Raw genomic sequence first — 20508 nt, 5'->3', positions numbered from 1 at the left:
GAAAAATAATCACTTACCAATAAATCATGTACGGTGATTCGGTTGCGTACTACGTATTTCCTCCTCTTGGGTTCTGAGGAGCACCCTTCATCATCCATTATAGCTTCAACAACTTTCTGAACTACTGCAATTATGAGAGTCGAACTCTCGTCATCTGACGAGAATAAAAGATAGTTCTTAAGCTTAGACGACGACAATGAAGATGACGAACTTGAGCCTTCCATTTTTTTTAAAATTATGTTTAAATGGTAGTGAACATATAATTATGTAGAGAGAAATTGATGGATTTGTTGTGTGTTTTTTTAAATAATAATAATGGAGTTGAAAGAGGTGAATATATATAGGTTTTTTTTAAAGAGTCAAACAGCTAGTTTGAACCAATCAACAACACACGGCAACGTCGTCTCCAACTTTACCCTCCATGCCGGTGGAAATCCTCTCACCCTCCACACAACGTTGTGCTAAACGCTGGACACGGGGTGATTAGCTTGACGTGGACTGACTTTCACGCCAGATTTCCACGCCCACACCGTGTAGTCTTAAATTATCATGGCAACCTTTAAGAATTTCTTTTATGACAAATAAATATATAATCAAATTTTTGTTAATATCTTTCATCAAACAAAATTTTACCTGTAAATATATAGAAATAGAAACATTATAAAAAATGAATAGGTGAAATAGTAAGTCAATAAAAGTTGGAAGTAAATAATTTCTTTTGAAAAGTTGCGAAATAAAACAAAAGTTTAAAAAAATGTGGTTAAAGTACCTTTAACATTATAAAATAGCAAAACCAATGCATGATAAGACAATTTAAGACACTTATATAAAGTGACTCAACACCATCTGTTGGTGGGAGATATACTCGTAAGAGAAAAGTTGGTTAGAGGAGTGAGGAGTATTCCACCTAGGATTTGATGGGGAAACTTGAAGGGCGACAAGGTGACAGAGTTCAAAGAGAAGGTTATCTCTATGAAAATGGCTCAATTAAGTGGGGACGCCAATCAGATGTGGGAGGATATGGCGACTACCATTATTCATGTGGCCAATGGAACTTTAGGGGTTGCAACGGGAAAGTCAAGTGGGCCTAAGGACACCTGGTGGTGGAGTGAGGAGGTGCAGACCAGAATTAGGGGTAAGCATGAAAACTTTAGAGATCTTCTTAGGTGCGCAAATGATGAGGAGCGAGTGAGACTGAAGGAAAAATATAAAGAAGCCAAAAGGGAGGCTTAGACGGAGGCAAAGAACACAGCCTATAAGCAGATGTATGAACGCCTAGAAACAAAAGAGGGGGAACATGCTATGTTCAAGATTGCCAAAGCTAGGGAGCGTAGGAGAAAGGATATAGGAGTAGTGAAGTTTATTAAGGGAGATGATGGGCGTGTTTTAGTCAACGAACATGACATTAAGTTGAGGTGGTGAACTTACTTCTACAATCTTTTCAACAATGGCATATCAGACCAACAACAAAACGACGACAACACCACTCAAAGGCGGGAACAAAATAACTGCTACCGTCGGAGTATCACACATGGAGAGGTGAGGACAACACTTAGGAAGATGGGAAAGGCTAAGGCAGTTGGTCCAAACAACATACCGATTGAAGTGTGGAGGTGTTTGGGAGATGAAGGGGTTCAATGGCTAACTACTTTGTTCAATATCATTTTCAAATATGAGAAAATGCCAGATCAGTGGAGTAGTGTCGTAGTGCCTCTTTATAAGAACAAAAAAGATGCCCAGTGTTGTGGGAATTATAGAGGTATTAAGCTACTAAATCATACGATGAAATTCTGGGAGAGGGTGGTTGAGACTAGAATTAGGAAAGAAACTCAGGTTACGGTAAACCGATTTGGTTTCATGCCAGGGCGATCAACTAGGAAAGCTATTCACATTCTAAGGAGACTGATGGAAAAATATAGAGGGAAAAAGCGAGATCTACATATGGTCTTCATTGACCTTGAAAAGGCATACGACAGTGTACCACGTAGACTGATTTGGGATACTTTGGAGGGTAAAGGGGTTCCTGGGAAGTATATAGACACAGTTAAGGATATGTATGATAGAACTTAAACTAGTGTTCATGCGCCTGTAAGGGATACTGATTCCTTCCCTATAGAGATAGGACTCCACCAAGGGTCGGCGTTAAGCCCATTTCTTTTTACGATTGTTATGGATGAGTTGTCTAAGTCGATTCAGGAGACAGTACAGTGGTGCATGCTTTTTGCAGATGATATTGTTTTAGTTGCAGAGACTAAACAGAGGTTGAACAAGAAGTTAGAAGAATGGCGAGTAGCTTTAGAAGACAAGGGTTTAAGGATCAATCGGTCGAAGATTGAGTACCTTTACTGTGATTTCAGTGATGCGGGGGTTTCGAAGACACTCAAATCACCATTGAAGGTCAAGTTGTTCCGAAAGCAACTAAGTTCAAGTATCTAGGATCGTTTGTACAAAGAGACAGGGAGTTAGATAGTGATGTAGCTCATCGCATTCAGGCTGGCTGATGTAGGTGGAGAGCAGCCACTGGGATATTGTGTGACTCGAGGTTCCCAACTAAATTAAAAGGGAAATTCTATTGGATTGTAGTGAGACCTGCCATGCTATATGGGACAGATTGCTGGTCCATTAAGAAATCACAAGCACGCAAGATGGAAGTAGCAGAAATGAAGATGCTAAGGTGGATGTGTGGTCACACAAGGTTAGACCGAATAAGAAATGAAGTTTTTGGTGAAAGGTTAGGGGTGTCTATCAGATAAGATTAAGGAGGGAAGATTGAGATGGTTTGGGCATGTGAAGAGGAGGCAAGCAACGGCGTCAGTTAGAGTAGTGGAAACCCTCACAGCAGATGGAAGGAGGGGTAGAGGTAGACCCAAATTGATGTGGGATGAGCGAATTAGGCAGGATTTGATAGAAATACACATCTCCGAGGACATGGTCCAAGATAGGAGTTCATAGAGACGGAAGATTAAAGTTAAGGAGTTTTAAGAGTTAGGTAAGATGTGGTTGGGCGTCGTCATAGGGGCTACAGATTTACTTACACATTAGATGGTCTTGGAGGATGATTGTCTTGCGTTATGTATATGGATATGTGTATGTTTTTCTATGATGTTATATTTGTCGTCACTCTACTGTTTTTGCTTTCACCACTTCTTTTGTCTCGGTAGTTCTCTGGAACTCTTTTAGTGCTTGTTGTTACATAGCTGGGGGTCCTCTTTAGAAGCAGTCTCTCTATCCTCAACGATAGGGGAAAGGTTTGCCTACATCCCACCCTCCCCAGACCTGCCATTAGCTTTGCTATTGGCAAGATTTACTGGGTATGGTTGTTGTACCTAAAGTAAATTGTATAGATGATCAACATAATAATGAATTTACAGCTACATTTATGTTTTACTAAAATTCTATTTTGTAGATTTATGTTGCTCCAAAATCCATCATGAATGTTTCAAAATTTTCAAAATTTCTTTTGCTTCTGAGTCGATATAATCCAGACCTGTCGGTTTCGTCACATTGTCAATACCCCAATGGGCACCCTTTTGTTCTTTTTTTATCGCTAGTGCGAAAATAAGTTCATAAAATGAACCACGACCCCCATAATAAACGTTTCAACAGCAACCTGATGATCGCATGGCGAATCTATAAATTCTATGTAAAAATAAAAACGCAAGTAACCTCGTAAAAATCCTAGGATTTCTGTCCTTCCTCAGCAGCAGCTTCAAAGGTTTCACCTGCCACAAGTTCAGGGACTTCATCATCATCTTCATGTATTGTGGTCATAGCAGCGGCAGCATTAGTAGCTTCACCTTCTCCTGCACCCGCACCTTCACCTTGTCTCTGCTTCTGGAACTGCTCTGCTAACATTTTCAAAGCATCGGGGCCTATACAATATCATTAAACCACAAATCATGAATCCACATATTTATATTTAAACTGGAACACATAAACTGTAAAAAAATCTTGGTTTTAAAAAAACGCAAAACGCTCCAAGTAGGGGGTGCAAACAAGTTGAGCTCCTTGCAAGCTACTCGAGCTCGGCTCGAAAAAAAAAACCTCGAAACGAGCCGATCTTAAACACGCTCGTTTAGTAATCGAGCTTGAGCTGGCTCACGAGCGTAAACGAGCCCATTGTTTATAAAATTTTTAATTAATATATTAAGTATATATTTAAATAGTAATAACTATTATTTATTACATTATGAAAGAATAACTAAATTATACATAAAATAACAAATATAACTAATTAGTATATAAAAAACGAGCCGAAATCGAGCTTGAAAAACAAGTCCAAACTCGAGATCTAAAAACAAAGCTTGAGTCAAGCAAAGCTCGAGCTTTCATAAGTTAAACGAGCTCGAGCTCGGGCTCGGCTCGGCTCGTATGCACCCCTAGCTCTGAGACATTCATGTCCCAAAAGCTGAGGCGAGAGCTTCACGTAAGCAAGGCATTGTTCTATGTACAACCAAATTAACCTTTTTAACAAGTAAACCATTCATAAATTATTCAACCCTTTGGTTGTTTTTACATTTCAGCCTCCTACATACAACGTAACGTTGACCAGTTTTCACCAAGATATGCATGAGGCACAGCCTCAAGCCCCTAAACGCGCCTTTTTAGAACAAGAAAATGATAAATAAAGTTTACACATACCCAACTGATCCAAAATGCCCGGGAAAAAATCTTCCAATTCTAAACAACCACAAAAAAGTCATGGATTAGATATAGACTGAACTTAATAAACAAATAGTTGGACAAAAATGAATGTACTTTTTGTTTGAGGAGAGCCGCTAACGACCCAAGTATTGGCTGCAACAGCAGCTTGAACTGAAATTAAAAAACAATTGATAGTACGTTAAACAAACAAGAAATAAAAACAAAACAGATTATGTTTAAAAAATGTGAAAATCAGTACCTTTAGGGTTCAAGAAATGAATAACAATATCATCTTTAAAGATGTTAACTTCCTCAATCGATGGTATTGAATTTACTCCTATTCTTTTTAAAGTGGCTTGCAGCCTTTTGTCGTCTGTTGTGTTTGTTTTATGAACCGCTTTCTTCTTTCTGTATGCCCCAATCAAACCATCAATCAGACCGTAACAATGCTACACGCATTTTTAAACTATAATAGACGATATATAAAAACAATATAGAGCCATTTATAAAGAGCACGAGTATATAATATATAAAAAAACCTTCTAACGCTACCCTTCCCACCGGTGCGAACAGCACCAGCCATCTTCTTTAGCTTTTCTACGTTCATCTGTCATGAGTACAACAAAAAGATGTGCAGGAAATAGCATCAGTATGGTGGTATGGGAAGGGATTTTCGCAATAAAACTGAAAAAGAGGTTATTCACTCCACAATCCAAATTCAAGTGCATAAAAATAACGGTCATATTGGATGCTGCGAATCCGAAATCAGGAAATTTCAACTAGTTGAACCCAAAATCAGTAGGAAGTCAAAATCAGTCAAATTTTGGTCAAAGGCAGTCAAATTTCGGTCAAAATCGGTGAAAATGGTCAGACTCTTTGAAGTATTTGAAAATAATTAATAAGTTTGAAAATTTGTGTGTGTGTATATAAGTTTAAGAAATTATATATAAAAGTCCAAACCAATTAATCTCTATTAATCCCGATTCATCGCTATACAATATCCCACCGCCCTACCAGCACCTAGCGAGTTTTACAACCATGGCACTATACATGGCTTAACACCTATACGTACAAAGTAAAAAAGCTATACACACAACATCCTGATGCACAGAACTTCCCCAAACAAAAATCCCCCTCAAAGCCGATTTTTGGTGCGCTTTTCGCGCCTCAAGTGCCGTTTCAGGGCACCCCTCGCCTTTTGTAAATAAAACTCAACTTTAGGGTTTTACACATACATATAATAAACATAAACTTCAAAAATCTCGACACATTTTCAAAATTAAAGCAACAATCAACCCACACAAAACAAAACAAAATCAAATAAGTTTAACCATACAACAAATCCAGATCATTAACAAATTATAACAAATGCAACAAAACTTCTGCTTATTCACGAATCACATACTTATACACAAACAAACATCAAATCAATCTATAATATCAAATCACTGTTACCAGATTAAACTACGAAAACAGAATCAATTGTATACTGAAATATTATATAAATGAATAATGTAACGACAACAGCGTATAGATGAAATCAATATACCTTGGCGTCGATCGGAGGAATGAGCGGCGAGCGGTGGCTGGAGGACGGTGGTGGAAGGTGAGTAAACGGAGATGGGTTATATAGTGGATGAAACCCTATATTATGACGGCTTGTTTTCGCAACTTTAGTCCATATGGTTTGACTTCCTAACCATTTCATTCCTTATGGTTTTACTTTGGTAACCATTTCAATCCATTATTCTGTTAAGTATAGAGACTGAAATGGTTACGATGTATACTGAAATGGTTACGAAAGTGAAACCACAAGGACTAAAATCGCAATTTTTAAACTGATGGACTGAAATAGTGATTTTTGACAAACCACATGGACGAAAAAAGTAATTAACTCTTTAACCATTTTGAAAGAGAAGAATTTTTGTTTTTTTGTTTTTGTTTTTTTGTTTTTGTTTTTTCCGTTTTCCATTTATATGATTTGTTATAATATACGTTAGTTTGGACATACCATATTATTTACTTGTTACACTTGTATTACTATTAAACATGTTATCGATAACCCACTTACAATGCAACAACCTGCTTAGAACTAGTCAATATGTATGACTCATTTAAATAAAACGGGTTAAACTGGTCATGTTCGGGTTAACCCAAATTTATATGTGTGCATGTTAGAGTTAAAAATCTTTGACACGAATAATATGTAACGCCTCGCTTTTGTAACTTTCCTTATTTAGCAAGTTTGTTTGTACTTTCCATTTATGAAAACTTGTATTCTTTTGTAATCGTAGTTAATTTCAAACGTTGTAATCCGAGACTTGAATCATAATGAAAATCCGATCTTTTATACACTTGTGTTATTCATTATTCGTAAACACTTGTTAAACGTTCATAATACATGCATACTTGATATAAATTATATGCAAATTCATACTTGTTATACATGCAAAATTCATTTATACATTCATTTTAATTTATGCACAACGTTTATACATTGCATTTATACGTTTAAAACGCTTAAAACTAACAAAACACCCAATATTGAAAATTCAAGTTTAAGGGCCTGGCCCTCTCGCACAAGAGGACAGCCCTCTCGTCCCAAAATGTCGCATCCGTCCCAACTCGCACTCGCCCCAAATTAGTCCCTCAGTCTATAAATATCAGCTCATTCCCTTCATTTCAAACCTTCAACTCCTGAAATTCTCTCTCAAGCTGACTTCGAGCAAATCCTTTGGAGCTTGTCTCAGCCACTTCTAAGTGAGTTTAAACTTGTGAGTGCATATGTCTATCGCTTCCGTCAATCACGTACTGTAGCTAACAAATGATCAAGACAAGGTGCTAACATCTTAAACATAATGTTCATGTGTGTTGATGTTGATCCGCACGGATCAACACAAATGGATCCGCACGAATGAAGGCGCGCAATATTAGGGTTTCTCTTGTAGGTCCGCGCGGATGCGCATGCAGATCCGCACAAGGCCAAGTCTATCCGCACGCACCTAGGTCCGCACCAAGAAGTTGACCCGTGAATACTTTGTCCATCCGCATCTAGTGTTTGCGCAGATCAACATGTCCTATAAATAGGTTGTAAGGTCTTGTTCATTTGTATCTTTGGATGTTAGAGTAACGAAACTCTGTCCAACTGTTTTCGTGGTTGTATATTTTCATATCATCAATAGAAAACAAATTATAATTAGCTTGTTCTTGTCTGATCCACTCCCGTACTTGGATTCCGCACAAGATACGAGATCTACGTAGTCAACGATGTATCGGAATCGATCCTAACACGCACGTTCAAGTGGTATCAGAGCAGGAGATTGATTGCAAGGACTGAAGATACAAGATTCAAGCTGAATTCATCCAAATCAGAGCTGATTTCATCACATTCTACACATTCTTCTTCTACTCATTCTTTTTCAAGTTCAAAACTGAGATTCACGTCGAATTCACGGTTGAATTTGGTTGATTTTTGAACATATTGTACGAAAATCAGTTTTAAACAATCCTTCAAAGTTTCAGATCTTAATTCAAGTTAAATCATTGAAAATTTTGAAAAATCATCAAACTTGAAAACATGTATTCGCTGATTAAGTATTCACGGACCTGGAAAGCTTGATTCGCACGAATCTAGGTTGATATTGAGCATATTTTGTTAAGTCATACACACGGATCTACACCTAGTTGATCCGCACGGACCTAGTCAAAATCAGGTTTATTGTTGTTGTAAATTCGTACGGACCAAGGATCCCCATCCACGCGAATCAACAAAATTGCTCATCCGCGGGAATCTAGAATTCAAAGTTTGTTCAATTTTCAAAGTTGTTTGATACGTTTGTTTGTTTGCAGGTGATTCACAAGTGCTACAAAATCATGGAAGAGGAGTTTTATAACGAGTTCTACAGCGCTTTCACATCCAAAATGACACACACAACAAAGAGCATCTCGGATGTTATTTCGGAAAGTTTGAAATATGATAGTGTGTACGGAACTAATCAAAAGCCACCGAAACTTATGAATATAGAAGATTATAACTGGTGGAAGGACATATTTATTAATTGGGTGAAAGAGTATGCTCATGAATGATGGTTCTTGTTGGAATTCGGATATAAAAGACCTTTAAATGATAAACAAGAGAAATTCCACTTGAAAACCTAGAAAAGGAAGATAAACAAGTATTCTCTAATGAACAAAGAATGATTGCATTGATACAACAGTCAATTAGGGATGATATCTTTTCGTTGCTCCAACCTAATGAATCGTCAAAATCCATTTGGGAAGCACTAAGAGTAAAAGTTGAAGGTGGAAAGGAAATCAAGAAAAGCAAAATATATTTGCTTAAGAAAGAGTTCGATTTATTCAACTGTTTGAAGGGAGAGAATGTCCGACAGATGATAGAACGTTTCTGTCATCTGAAAATTGAACTAGAAAGATTCGGTATAAAAAGGACAGAGATGAAATCATCGACAAACTTATTAAAGCGTTACTGCGTGTAGATGATTGGCAAACATTTGTCATGATACTGAAAAACGATGCAAAGTTTGATGAAATCACCTTGGACACGTTGATTGAAAAGCTTGAGGGACATGAGTTGGAGCTTCAAAAACAGAATAAAATGAGCAGTTCAAGCTATCAGCAAAATGTGAATCTTTATTACAAAGGAAACATGTTATCAAACAATCAATCTTCAAAGATTGATACTGCTTATAGTGTTGAAATCTCAAAAGATTCACCAAAAGACAGTTCTTCAAGTTATGATCCTGGTTATCATTCCTCTTCAGCATCAAACAATTCAAATCCCGAAGTGATTTAATGCAACATCGCCCTGAATCTGAAAAATTCTCAGAGTATGAATGTTGACTCTGCCAAGCAACAGATGATCTTTTTAGCATCAATTCTGGAATCATATGAAAGTCTGGTGGCGGGTAGAATAGGAAACCCGAACATGACGAAGGAAGATGAAGGGGTATGGTCCCAAAAACCTTGCGCAAGTGCGTAAGACCGTGCCATAAATTCATTCCAAGAATCATCTAAATTGATCTAAATTGACCGGAATCAATCAGATCTGGGGTTTTGTCTCTGCATAAAAAGGGTTAATCTCCTCGTCGATCCGCTGATTGGGGACTACTTCACCGGAAAACACTGCAAAACAGAAAGCCGTTAGACTCGCCACGGGGAGAATGCGGGTTCTCTCAGTGACCACCCTTCGGCGTGAGAATAAGTACAGTGATCTCAAAGGAAAAAGATGAAGTAGTAAGAGTGAGAGTAAGTGAAGGTAACTTGTGAGATCATACCTGAAGCATCTTATTTATAACAGAAATTTGGCGGGAAAATGTGTAACGGGGATAGTAACGGGAGGTACTTTTCCGTTGGCAGTTATCTCTCTTTCCGTTAATGGTTAATTCCACATTCATGCACAAGGATCGTGGGCTTGATCAACGGCCGGGGAGATGCCACGTGGAAAGTGATTTTGTGTAGATCTTTCTTCAAGTTGTTGCCATCATCATGATTTAGATGAGAGCTCAGGATCGTGCCACGTCACATTCGGTTACAGCCGAATGAAACCATGCACGATGAGCATTTAAGGCCTTCTAGAAGATCTACAGCTGTAAACCGTTGTGCCTTTGCCACATGTCCATTCTGTTGTAACAGAAAAGATTCCTTTGTTCAAGTCTTGATTTCAGGCGCGCGGAGATGTTTAGGATTTTATCTTCAAGCCTAACTGTACCCTTGTGCGAGCCTGCGCAAGGGTGTTAGTTGAATATTCGTCTCTTTTCTTCGGCGCATGGTCATCGAAGACTGTTCTTTCCCAAATCTTGTTTAGAACCACTGCGCAGCCGCACAGGGTCTTTGTTTATGATGCTCTTGGAATAAGATTATGGTATGGTCCTATGCGCCTGCGCAAGGTTTTTGGGACCATACCCCTTCAAGTCCCCCCAGTCCAGTGTTGCTCCTATGCGCCAATGGCAAGTAGGTGGAGCACTGGACTATAAAAATGAAGTGCGCGCTTTTGCTGTTTGAGAAGTAGCAAGGTTGTTCGGCGCAAGGTATGAAGAATCTTCTTGCAGAAGATTTTCTTGTTTCTTCAATCTGAGGTTTTCATGATTTCAAATTTTGAAAAAACTTGAATCATGGCAGGAAGTTGGTAAAAGGTACTGTGTTGATGACGGTTAGGTGATAGGCTGTCACTTGTCAAACGTCAAACATTAATTGGGTGTCGTCAAACGTGGTTCGTACACGCGCGTGAAGTTGTTTTTTGTTCCCCACTCGCCCTTATTGTTTTGTTAACCGTGTTTTCCTGAAAAAGGGGGATTACAGTTTTCGAGAGCATTAATGGCGATCCCTATATAAACCTTTGAATGGCCTCCTTTTTTCACTACTTATCTTCGTATCCTTTCGTCTTCTTCTATTTTCTTTAAAAGGAAAACTGCAATTGTGCTTTATATCCTGTATGCCTACCGGAGATCATCCAGACGACTCTGCAGAGGAGATGTCTGCTTCTTTACCACCGTTGAAAAGGTCGAGAGAGATTTTCGACGGTCTCGTTAAAAATTTTAAGCTCCCCAAGAGTTGGGGTGTGATTTACCCAGAAGAGGGGCAGACGACGGCACAAACTCCGGCCGGTTATATCACCCTGTTCTGGGATTATTTCACCGATGGTAACTTCTGGTTACCAGTAACAAGATTCGTCCTCGACATTCTTGGTTACTATAAATTTCACATTTCTCAGTTAAATCCCATGGGGATGGTTCGGATTCGACATTTCGAATTTCTTTGTAGATCGATGCATATCGAACCCACCGTTGATCGTTTTCGAGTATTCTATCAACTTCATTGTTCACAGGGTTTCTATTCGTTTTCTCAACGTCCAACAGTAAAAAAGATTCTGCTTTCTCCTCCAAAGTCTTTCCATGAATGGAAACCCAAGTTTTTTTACATCAAGGCCGGAGTGATTCCGATGAAGATGACTTTCCGAGGTGCGGAAGATATTGAGGTGGAGACCCTTAAGACTCCGGAGGCGGAGATATGGTACCAGGATATGAAGGACGTGCCTTCTATTGAGCTGCCTGAGAGAGCTTTAGTTGCTGCTGGGATGAGTCTGCACTAGAAGGCAGAGCGTCATGATAAGCCAGTGTATGTAGAGGATGACAAGAGTAAGTCATCAGATCTTTTATTTCATTATGCGAAATTGTTTTGTTGTTAATTTTCCTTTTGCAGTTGTTGCTTTGTACGTTGTGGCGTACAAGAGAGAGCATGGAAAAATGACAACCGTCTAAAAGGGTGCTAATGAGCAGCCCTGGTATCACCAGATAGTGAAGAAGTTTGCGCTTCCAAGGGATGCTAATTTGAGTGTGCAGCCTTCTACTGATGTTGGTATGTTCCTCTTTTACATCCTTTAGATAATATTACAGTATTACTCTTTGCTGATGCTGCGCTTTGGGTAATATTGCAATATTTCTCTTGAATTGGTGAGTTGACGAATCTAGGCGTAGGCCTGGAATCGAATAAGAAGAAACGTGCGCCGGCTACCACTGCTGCGCCTAAGAAGTTTGACACACTGAAGGCGGACGTTCTCAAGGAAGAGAAGAAGAAAGGTAAGCGCTCTGTTTCTGATCCTTAGTGTGATTACATAGTGGTGTCTGATACGTTAGAAGGTCTTGCGAAGGTCTTGCGCCTGTAGCTGTGAGGAAGCCAAAACCAGAGCCTCGAGACACCGCATACATTCCGGTACCAACTCCTGATGATCCCATTGACTTGGAATCAAGTCCTGAGCCCTTGCTGAGGACTAAGGCGGTGAAGAGGAAACAACCGGAAGGTGGGGCTGCGGCGCAGCCTGTGAAGAAGATTGGTCGAAAGAAGATTGGTAAAAAAGGAAATCTTGATGCTTTTGTTTCCTCACTTTCTCCAGGTGAATGTCTTCTTTGAATTTCCGCCTTTTATCATTTTATAAAGTAACTTTGTTAATTTCTTTGCAGAGAGGCCTGTTTCATCTGTTCATGTGGAATAGTCGTCTGTTTTTAATGATGACCTTCCGCCATCACCACCCTGCGCATCCATTAGAGAACAATTGAAGAGTACTAAAACTATAGAAGCGGAGGTGGAGAAGGCTATGGAAGTGGAGAAGCATGTTGACGTTGAGTTGGAAGCGGAGAAAGTTGTGGAGGCGGAGACGACTGACATTGGTGTTACCAAGCCCAAGTCTCCCGAGGTTGTGGCACATGGGCCAGAAAGAGGAAAATCCATCATTGAAGAAGAGGTTCCGGTGATAACCGTTCCTTCCTCTGCTACCACTTCCGCTCCTCCCAGAGATGACATTGAAGACAACCCCATTCATGCTGATCAGGGTTTTATTGCTCATGATGAAGAGGAAGATTCTCCAATCCACCTGGATGAAACTCCTGGGGATTATTATTATCGGACTTATTCAGAGAAGAGAGCTTCCGAAATTTATGCGCCTGTGTGGAAACTGAAGCAAGGCGATACCTTTTCAGGTTGGCAAGTATGCCGTGACTGGTTGTAGGGTATTTTCCCATCTGTTGAAGTTAAATTCCAAGAGGAACGTTCTCATGATCATACTTATCGTTCATACCTCGAAGAAACTGTCAGTTCAACTCCACTACTCATCGGATAGTGCGCGAATGGCGCAACATGCATAGGGAGTGGGATGCTTTTGAAGTGTCCAAAAAGGAAGTTGCTGAAGAGAAGGCGAAAGTTGACATGCTGAGAACTAAACTGGAGGTTGATAAAGCCAAATTTGAAAGTGAGTAGAAGACGGAAGAGTGGTCTGCTGCAGGGTGGAAGAGGAAAGCTGAAGCTGAAGTCGCTCAACTTGCTGAGGCGCGTAAGCGGTGGAAAGAAATTTGTGAAAAAGATAATAACGAGAAGAGAGCTCTGCGTACCAATGTGAATAATCTCAAGGCGGAGATTGAAAGTTAAAGAAAGAGAAGGCAGAGGCTGGGAGTGCTCTTGATGAAGCCCGGTCACATAGGGAACGGAGTAAACAGACAGAGGTACAAACTTGCGCCACCCTTGCCCTTAGAAATAAGGAGATAGAAGAACTTATGTCTTTATTAACTGATCAGGAACAAACCAACGTGGAGCTTGAGTCTGCCAAAAAAGACTTGCAACTTGAAAGATTTGAAAAAGCTGAAGCTGTGCGCCGTCTGGCCAAGACTGGAGAGAAATTAGAAAGTTCTGAGACTGTCCGGGTGACAGCAGAGAGCTTGGTTGAACCTCGAATGATATGCTATGGCTGAAACATCATGGGATTATCAATGTAAGTATGTCAACCCCTTGTAATTTTTCTGATAAGTTTGTGCATTTTCTTATTGGGATTTCTGTCTGCGCAGGTTGCGAATTCAATCTTGAACTCCATTGACTTAGACCAGACTGTTGCCAACTTGATGGTGACCGCGCGTAATGACGGATATACACAAGGGTACGCGAAATGTACCCAACATGTCACTGATGCGCTAAGGGTTGAATGGGACAACAGTAGATCTGCCACGCACAGAGTTGATACTGGTGCTACCCATGCTGCTGCTAAAGCAGAACATAACTACTTGCGCCTTCCAGTGATGGATCTGGTAACCACAGCGCTTCAGTCTGAAGACTTTGTTGTGCAACTGAAAGAGATATTCCCAGATGAAGCGGATGCTTCCGATGATGAAGACTTAGAATAGGTTGTCTTGTACTTGATAGTTGTTTGTTGGACAGGTTTGGGATGTGGATCCCATTTTTGTAATATTTTGTTAATGCGCTGTTGCGCAAGTAACTTTGTTAATGCGCTACCGCACAAGTAATTTTATATATATGGTATGTTTTAGTTACAATATTTGCATGAGTACAATTGCTTTGTTTAGGTAAGACAAATAAAGATGGTATAAAGCTCATGTGTGAACGTAGGGCTGGACCTTGCGCAGTACCTGTGACCGCTGACCGTTCATGAGACTTGTGTTAGATTACCATAGTGTTTTTGTGCTTACCAAAAGAAATTGCATGCATTTGTAATAAAACATAAATGTAATGTAACAGACTTTGTATTGATTTAGATAAGGCGCAGAGGCCATGTGGTACAAAGTTGCTATTAGGATAAATAAGAAACTTAAATTAATGCGCATGCAAGTAGTCCTTGTGCCATAAGTTGACAAGTTGAGGAACCTGCCAAATATGAAGGAAACTATGATTACATGTGCGATGTACTGGCCCGGACCCTTAGGTTTGCTTAGCTTTTTTGTTGCTTAGCCCTTCGTCTCCACGGGTGATCTGCTTGATTTCTTTGCGCACGTTCTGAACTAGGTGGGTAAGCTCTCCGCTCTTGAGTGGTTTTTCTATTTCAGTGCGCAGACTGATACAGTTGTCCGTGGCGTGACCATTATCTTTGTGATACTCACAGTAGAGGTTTGGATCTTGTCCCCTCTTGTTTTTCATCTGCGGGGGTGTTTTGAACTGGTAATTTTCGGTGCTAAGCACCTCCGCAGGTGTCTTGGTGAGAGGCGTCCATTGTCTTTCGCGGTTTTCTTGCTTGACTTCCTTTTGAGCTGTGATCTTGTTGATTGTTGCGCGGGCATCATCTGAAGAGTATGCACTTGAAGTTGAATCTTTCCAGCTTTTCTTGAACTTCCGACCACTGCTTTCGCTCATGTCTTGAGGACGGTTCTGGGGCAGTGGTGGTCTGTTGGAGCTTAAATTGCGCTCAGTCTGAGCATAAACCTTGGCGGCTGCCATTAACTTCTCCCAGCTCTTCGGCAAACCTTCAGTTCCCGACAACACCATGATCATGTCATCGCATCTCACCGCATATTTAAATTGTGCGTGGATTAGGTGTTCATGCACATCACCAATCTCCAACACTTCCTTGTTATATCGCGTGATGAAATCCTCCAAACTTTCGCCGTCCCTCCGCCAGATGTTCATGACATCGGCGGAATCTCGAATAGATCGGCACTGCTGACTGAAATGAACCAGAAATTTCTCCTTAAGATCAACCCAGGATGTTAACTTCCCTACTGGTAGATTGTCAAACCAAAGGCGTGCGGCGCCTGTAAGGGTTTGGACAAACAAGTGACACCACATAGGTAGTGTCCATCCGCCGATTAGCCCCGCGCTGGTGAATACGCGCAGGTGATCATCAGGATCTGACAATCCATTGAACTTTCCTACATTTGAAGGTAATTTTTCCCGCTCGAGGGGAGCCAGTGCAATCTCCCTGATAAATGTGGAATTCTCAGCAGCTTTCGCCGGTCGGTAAATCAGATTGTAATCATGCTCCGCTTCTGGGTTATAAACCGCACAGATTTTTGGCTTGTAACTGGTATGATCTTTCTGAAGCCAATTGAAAACGCTCGTGTTTTCGTCCTCATTGTACATTCTATCGTATTCATCCATTTGGGTGTCCCGCTTTTGTGAGAAGCGCATGCCCAAACATGAATGGACCGATTGACGTTTCTAAGAGTACTGTTCTTTACGATGATCTCGTCGTCTAGATCCAGAATGAGTAGAATCATATCTGGTGCTAGACTGAGAGTAGACATCTGTATCGTCGACCGACATGTATGATGGTGAATCATAATGTAACACTTGAGGTATAGATGGAGCTCGCACCTGAGCTGCAGATCTACGCGTCTGTGGTACTGGTTGAGCAGTTTGTGCACAAAGCTGTGCATAAACGGCATTCAACACACCTTGGGACTTAACATACCAAGAGATCGGAGTCTCGCCAGGAGGTAAAATTGAGCTGATCAGGATTTCAGGCTATACCCCTGGGGTGACAGGGTCATTCACATGATTAACGTTGTTCTGAACATCGTTATCATCAGAAGCTTCTTCCACGATCCCCTCGACACGGGAAACATGAGCAAAATTGCCCATGTTCTCTGGTCGAGGGCCTGGTGAATAATTCGACGGACCTTCTGCCATTGAAAACAGAAGAAAAGAAATGAATCGATCGAGAAGATGAAAAATGAAAATAGAAGAATCGGTGTGCGCCAATGAAGAATCAGTGATCTAAATTGACCGGAATCAATCAGATCTGGGGTTTTGTCTCTGCATAAAAAGGTTTAATTTCCTCGTCGATTCGCTGGTTGGGGACTACTTCACCAGGAAACACTGCAAAACAGAAAGCCGTTAGACTCGCCACAGGGAGAATGGGGGTTCTCTCCGTGACCACCCTCCGGCGTGAGAATAAGAACAGTGATCTCAAAGGAAAAAGATGAAGTAGCAAGAGTGAGAGTAAGTGAAGGTAACATGTGAGATCATACCTGAAGCATCTTTATTTATAACCAAAATTTGGCGGGAAAACGTGTAACGGAGATAGTAACGGGAGGCACTTTTCCGTTGGCGGTTATCTCTCTTTCCGTTAATGGTTAACTCCACATTCATGCACAAGGATCATGGGCTTGACCAACGGCTGGGGAAATGCCACGTGGAAAGTGATTTTGTGTAGATCTTTCTTCAAGTTGTTGCCATCATCGTGATTTAGATGAGAGCTCAGGATCGTGCCACGTCACATTCGGTTACAACCGAATGAAACCATGCACGATGAGCATTTAAGGCCTTCTAGAAGATCTACAGCTGTAAACCGTTGTGCCTTTGTGTCACGACCCCCGACCCACCCTGGACGGAATCGGGTGCCGTGAGCAGTCCCGTGGTACCGGTGATTATTTTTGAAAAACATTGCAGCGGAATTTTCATCAGGACCGTGAGTTAGGAAAAATATCAGAGTTTAGAAAACACCGGATTTGATTTAAATAGATGGGATAACTCCCTATTTTAAAATGGTAGCTTTAACAAAGATAAATTTTATTTTATAAAACAATATTTCTTTAATAAGCCATTTCTTGATGCCTTTCAGTGCCGTATCCAGCCTTATGATAATTACCTGAAACATGTTTGAAAAAGGTTTTGTCAGCGGGAATGCTGAGTGAATTCATTCCATTTTTATACAAATATATTGTTATACCTTACAGTATTAAGGTTTTATATTTATTTGCATTTACCTTACTCAATCAGTATTTTGTCACATAATAGCAATTCCAATATAACAGCAATAATATCACTCATTGGTTTACTTTCATCCAATAGTGAATTAATCAAATAACTATACTTTACTGTTATTCAATTTATCTATCATTAGGCAATTCCTATGACTGGGTCATATCACTATTCATAACACTGTTGATCATTCTTTCAACTAGTGTTCCTGGACATTATCACTGTTGATCATTCTTTCAACTAGTGATTCTAATTATAACACTGTTGATCATTCTTTCAACTAGTGTTCCTGGACATTATCACTGTTGATCATTCTTTCAACTAGGGTCTTTGGTCATATCGTTGTTGATCATTCTTTCAACTAGCGATTCTATTCATGGCACTGTTGATCATTCTTTCAACTAGTGCTTCTGGTCATTATCACTGTTGATCATTCTTTCAACTAGTGACTTTAATTATAACACTGTTGATCATTCTTTCAACTAGTGTCTTTGGACATATCACTGCTGATCATTCTTTCAGCTAGTGACTTTGGACATAATGATGTCTTATTTACTTGGTCAAATATATTATTTCTAGCACCAAATCATGCAATTCAGAATAATGACATGTTATGTCAATTATTATAACTTATCAAAATATGTTAATTCACTAATTGTAATAATATGATATAATAACTTGACTACAAATAGAATACAGTATACTTGACTTTGTTATGGTATCCGCCATTTAGATTTATATATAATAATGATGGTTATGCTAACTTTCCGGGTAATAGCAATGAGAATCAAATAATGTATAATACCTCCCATACCAGTAGTTATTATAAAATATAATAACTTAATCACTGTAAGTATAACTGGTAACCATTTAGGATTTTAGAAAGCATTTTGTAATATAATTGTTTCACAAAAAGGTGATAAAACTTGTGATAAAAGAGTATAGACTCACAAACGGTGAGAAAAGAGAAATGAACTCACATTGCAGATTTCTATGGGCAAAGTTTAGTCTACAGATATCCTTGATATATTGCTGATTCAATTTGGGCAGAGTCTAGTCTACTGATTAGCCTAATTCACACAAACGGGGTTGTAACTAATACAGCAATTATGACAATTCACGAGATTAAACCTTCACAACGATTAATCAGTGCAATACTCGATAATTCAATCGGATTCACAACGAATAACAGAGCATAGTCCGAATTCGAACAGCACTCTAATATTCAAGTCGAAATCACGACGAATAATCAAAGTACAAGCTCAATTGAGCAGCACCTGGACTATCGTTGGATAGTTACAATCGATCGGACGTTGAATCGTAATAGCGATCGAGTTATTACCCTGATTGCGGCAGCGTTTCGAGGTTTGTGTGTGTTAATTGTGGTAAACAGAGCATAACTCCGTGTATAATTCGACTTTTAACGTCGATTTTGTGCCAGAATTCAAGTCCCAACCTCTACTATTTATACCCGAAATTTGACCCTGTCGCGTAGCGCGAGGGGTACCCCCCATGGGCGTCGCGCTACGCGAGGGGTAACCTAGTTTCTATAGGTAGCCACGTCCCTAACTAGGCTTGCTGAGTTGATGAAATTGTAAAATTCAAAACGGCCAGCAAGTTATTTAGATAATCGTAACTAGGGTTTTGCCCCCCCCCCCTGAGTTTTAGGGGCCCTGATCCTGATTCTGATTGTTCTGGAAATTTTAGGGTTAGTGCAGAATTACTTGGGTTTCTCAATTAGGGTTTTCTTAATAGCTAATTACCATCCTAATTATGGTTTTTAGTGACAGTTGTTACACTTTGCCACGTGTCCATTCTGTTGTAACAGAAAAGATTCCTTTGTTCAAGTCTTGATTTCAGGCGCGCGGAGATGTTTAGGATTTTATCTTCAAGCCTAACTGTACCCTTGCGCAAGCCCGCGCAAGGGTGTTTAGTTGAATATTCGTCTCTTTTCTCCGGCGCATGGTCATGAAGACTGTTCTTTCCCAAATCTTGTTTCGAACCGCTGCGCAGCCGCGCAGGGTCTTTGTTCAAGATGCTCTTGGAATAAGATTGTGGTATGGTCCTATGCGCCTGCGTAAGGTTTTTGGGACCATGCCCCTTCAATCAGTCTTCGATAACCATGTGCCGGGGAAAAAAGAGACAAATATTCAACTAACACCCTTGCGCGGGCTCGCGCAAGGGTACAATTAGGCTTGAAGATATAAAGTCTAAAGCATGTCCGCGCGCATGAAATCAGGATTTGGACAAAAAGAATCTTTTCTGTTACAACAGAATGGACAAGCGGCAATAATGCAGTGGACTATAGCTGTAGATCTTCTAGAAAGCCCTAAGTGCTCATCGTGCATGGCTTCATTCCGTTATAACCGAATATGACGTGGCACAATCCGGAGCCCTCATCTAAATCACAATGATGGCACCAACTTAAAGGTTGATCTACAACAAACCACTTTCCACGTGGCACCTCCCCAGCCGTTGATCAAATCCACGATCCGTGTGCATGGATGTGGAGTTAACTATTAACAGAAAAAGAAATAACCGCTGACGAAAAGCAATTTCCGTCATTACCTCCGTCACCTTTTTTGGCGCCAAAACCTTGGTTATAAATATGGGTATTCAGGTATGATCTCACAAGCTACTTTCACATACTTACACTCCTACTGCTTCATCTTTTCCTTTGATATCACTGTACTTATTCTCACGCCGGAGGGTGGTTAGGGAGAGAACCCCCATTCTCCTCGTGGCGAGTCTAACGGCTTTCTGTTTTGCAGTGTTCTTTGGTGAAGTAGCTCTATCCAGCAATCGACTAGGGGATTAACCTTTTTATGCAGAGACTCTACCCGCAGATCTAATTGACTCCGGTCAATTCTG

The 20508-nt window shown here is 40.2% G+C and overlaps 2 protein-coding genes across 2 annotated transcripts; both read right to left on the bottom strand.

Moving 5' to 3' along the window:
• Positions 1–3433: 3433 nt before the first annotated feature.
• LOC110897595 (basic transcription factor 3) lies at positions 3434–6355 on the bottom strand. The gene is made up of 6 exons (XM_022144363.2): positions 6194–6355; positions 5184–5251; positions 4904–5052; positions 4759–4815; positions 4642–4680; positions 3434–3872 (listed from the first exon to the last, which is right to left on the bottom strand). The coding sequence occupies exons 1-6, from the start codon at positions 6350–6352 to the stop codon at positions 3679–3681; spliced, it is 666 nt and encodes a 221-aa protein (XP_022000055.1). The 5' UTR covers positions 6353–6355; the 3' UTR covers positions 3434–3678.
• An 8504-nt stretch (positions 6356–14859) lies between these two features.
• Positions 14860–16032, bottom strand: LOC110900636. The gene has a single exon (XM_022147518.1). It carries the CDS (start codon positions 16030–16032, stop codon positions 14860–14862), a length of 1173 nt encoding a protein of 390 aa, XP_022003210.1.
• Between the last annotated feature and the right edge of the window lie 4476 nt (positions 16033–20508).

The sequence above is a fragment of the Helianthus annuus genome, chromosome 13, assembly GCF_002127325.2.
Source record: "Helianthus annuus cultivar XRQ/B chromosome 13, HanXRQr2.0-SUNRISE, whole genome shotgun sequence".
NCBI lineage: Eukaryota > Viridiplantae > Streptophyta > Magnoliopsida > Asterales > Asteraceae > Helianthus > Helianthus annuus.
The sequence above is the reverse complement of the archived record's forward strand: the minus strand, read 5'-3'. Positions and strand labels throughout refer to the sequence as shown.

What these genes read in the sequence shown, in the direction of transcription:
- LOC110897595 (XM_022144363.2), bottom strand. Translation starts at nt 6,352, where the DNA reads ATGAAATGGTTAGGAAGTCAAACCATATGGACTAAAGTTGCGAAAACA. An exon ending in GGGAAGGGTAGCGTTAGAAG is followed by an intron (nt 5,053 to 5,183) that starts GTTTTTTTATAT and finishes TGGGGCATACAG; the next exon opens with AAAGAAGAAAGCGGTTCATA. An exon ending in TCATTTCTTGAACCCTAAAG is followed by an intron (nt 4,816 to 4,903) that starts GTACTGATTTTC and finishes TTTTAATTTCAG; the next exon opens with TTCAAGCTGCTGTTGCAGCC.
- LOC110900636 (XM_022147518.1), bottom strand. Translation starts at nt 16,032, where the DNA reads ATGGATGAATACGATAGAATGTACAATGAGGACGAAAACACGAGCGTT.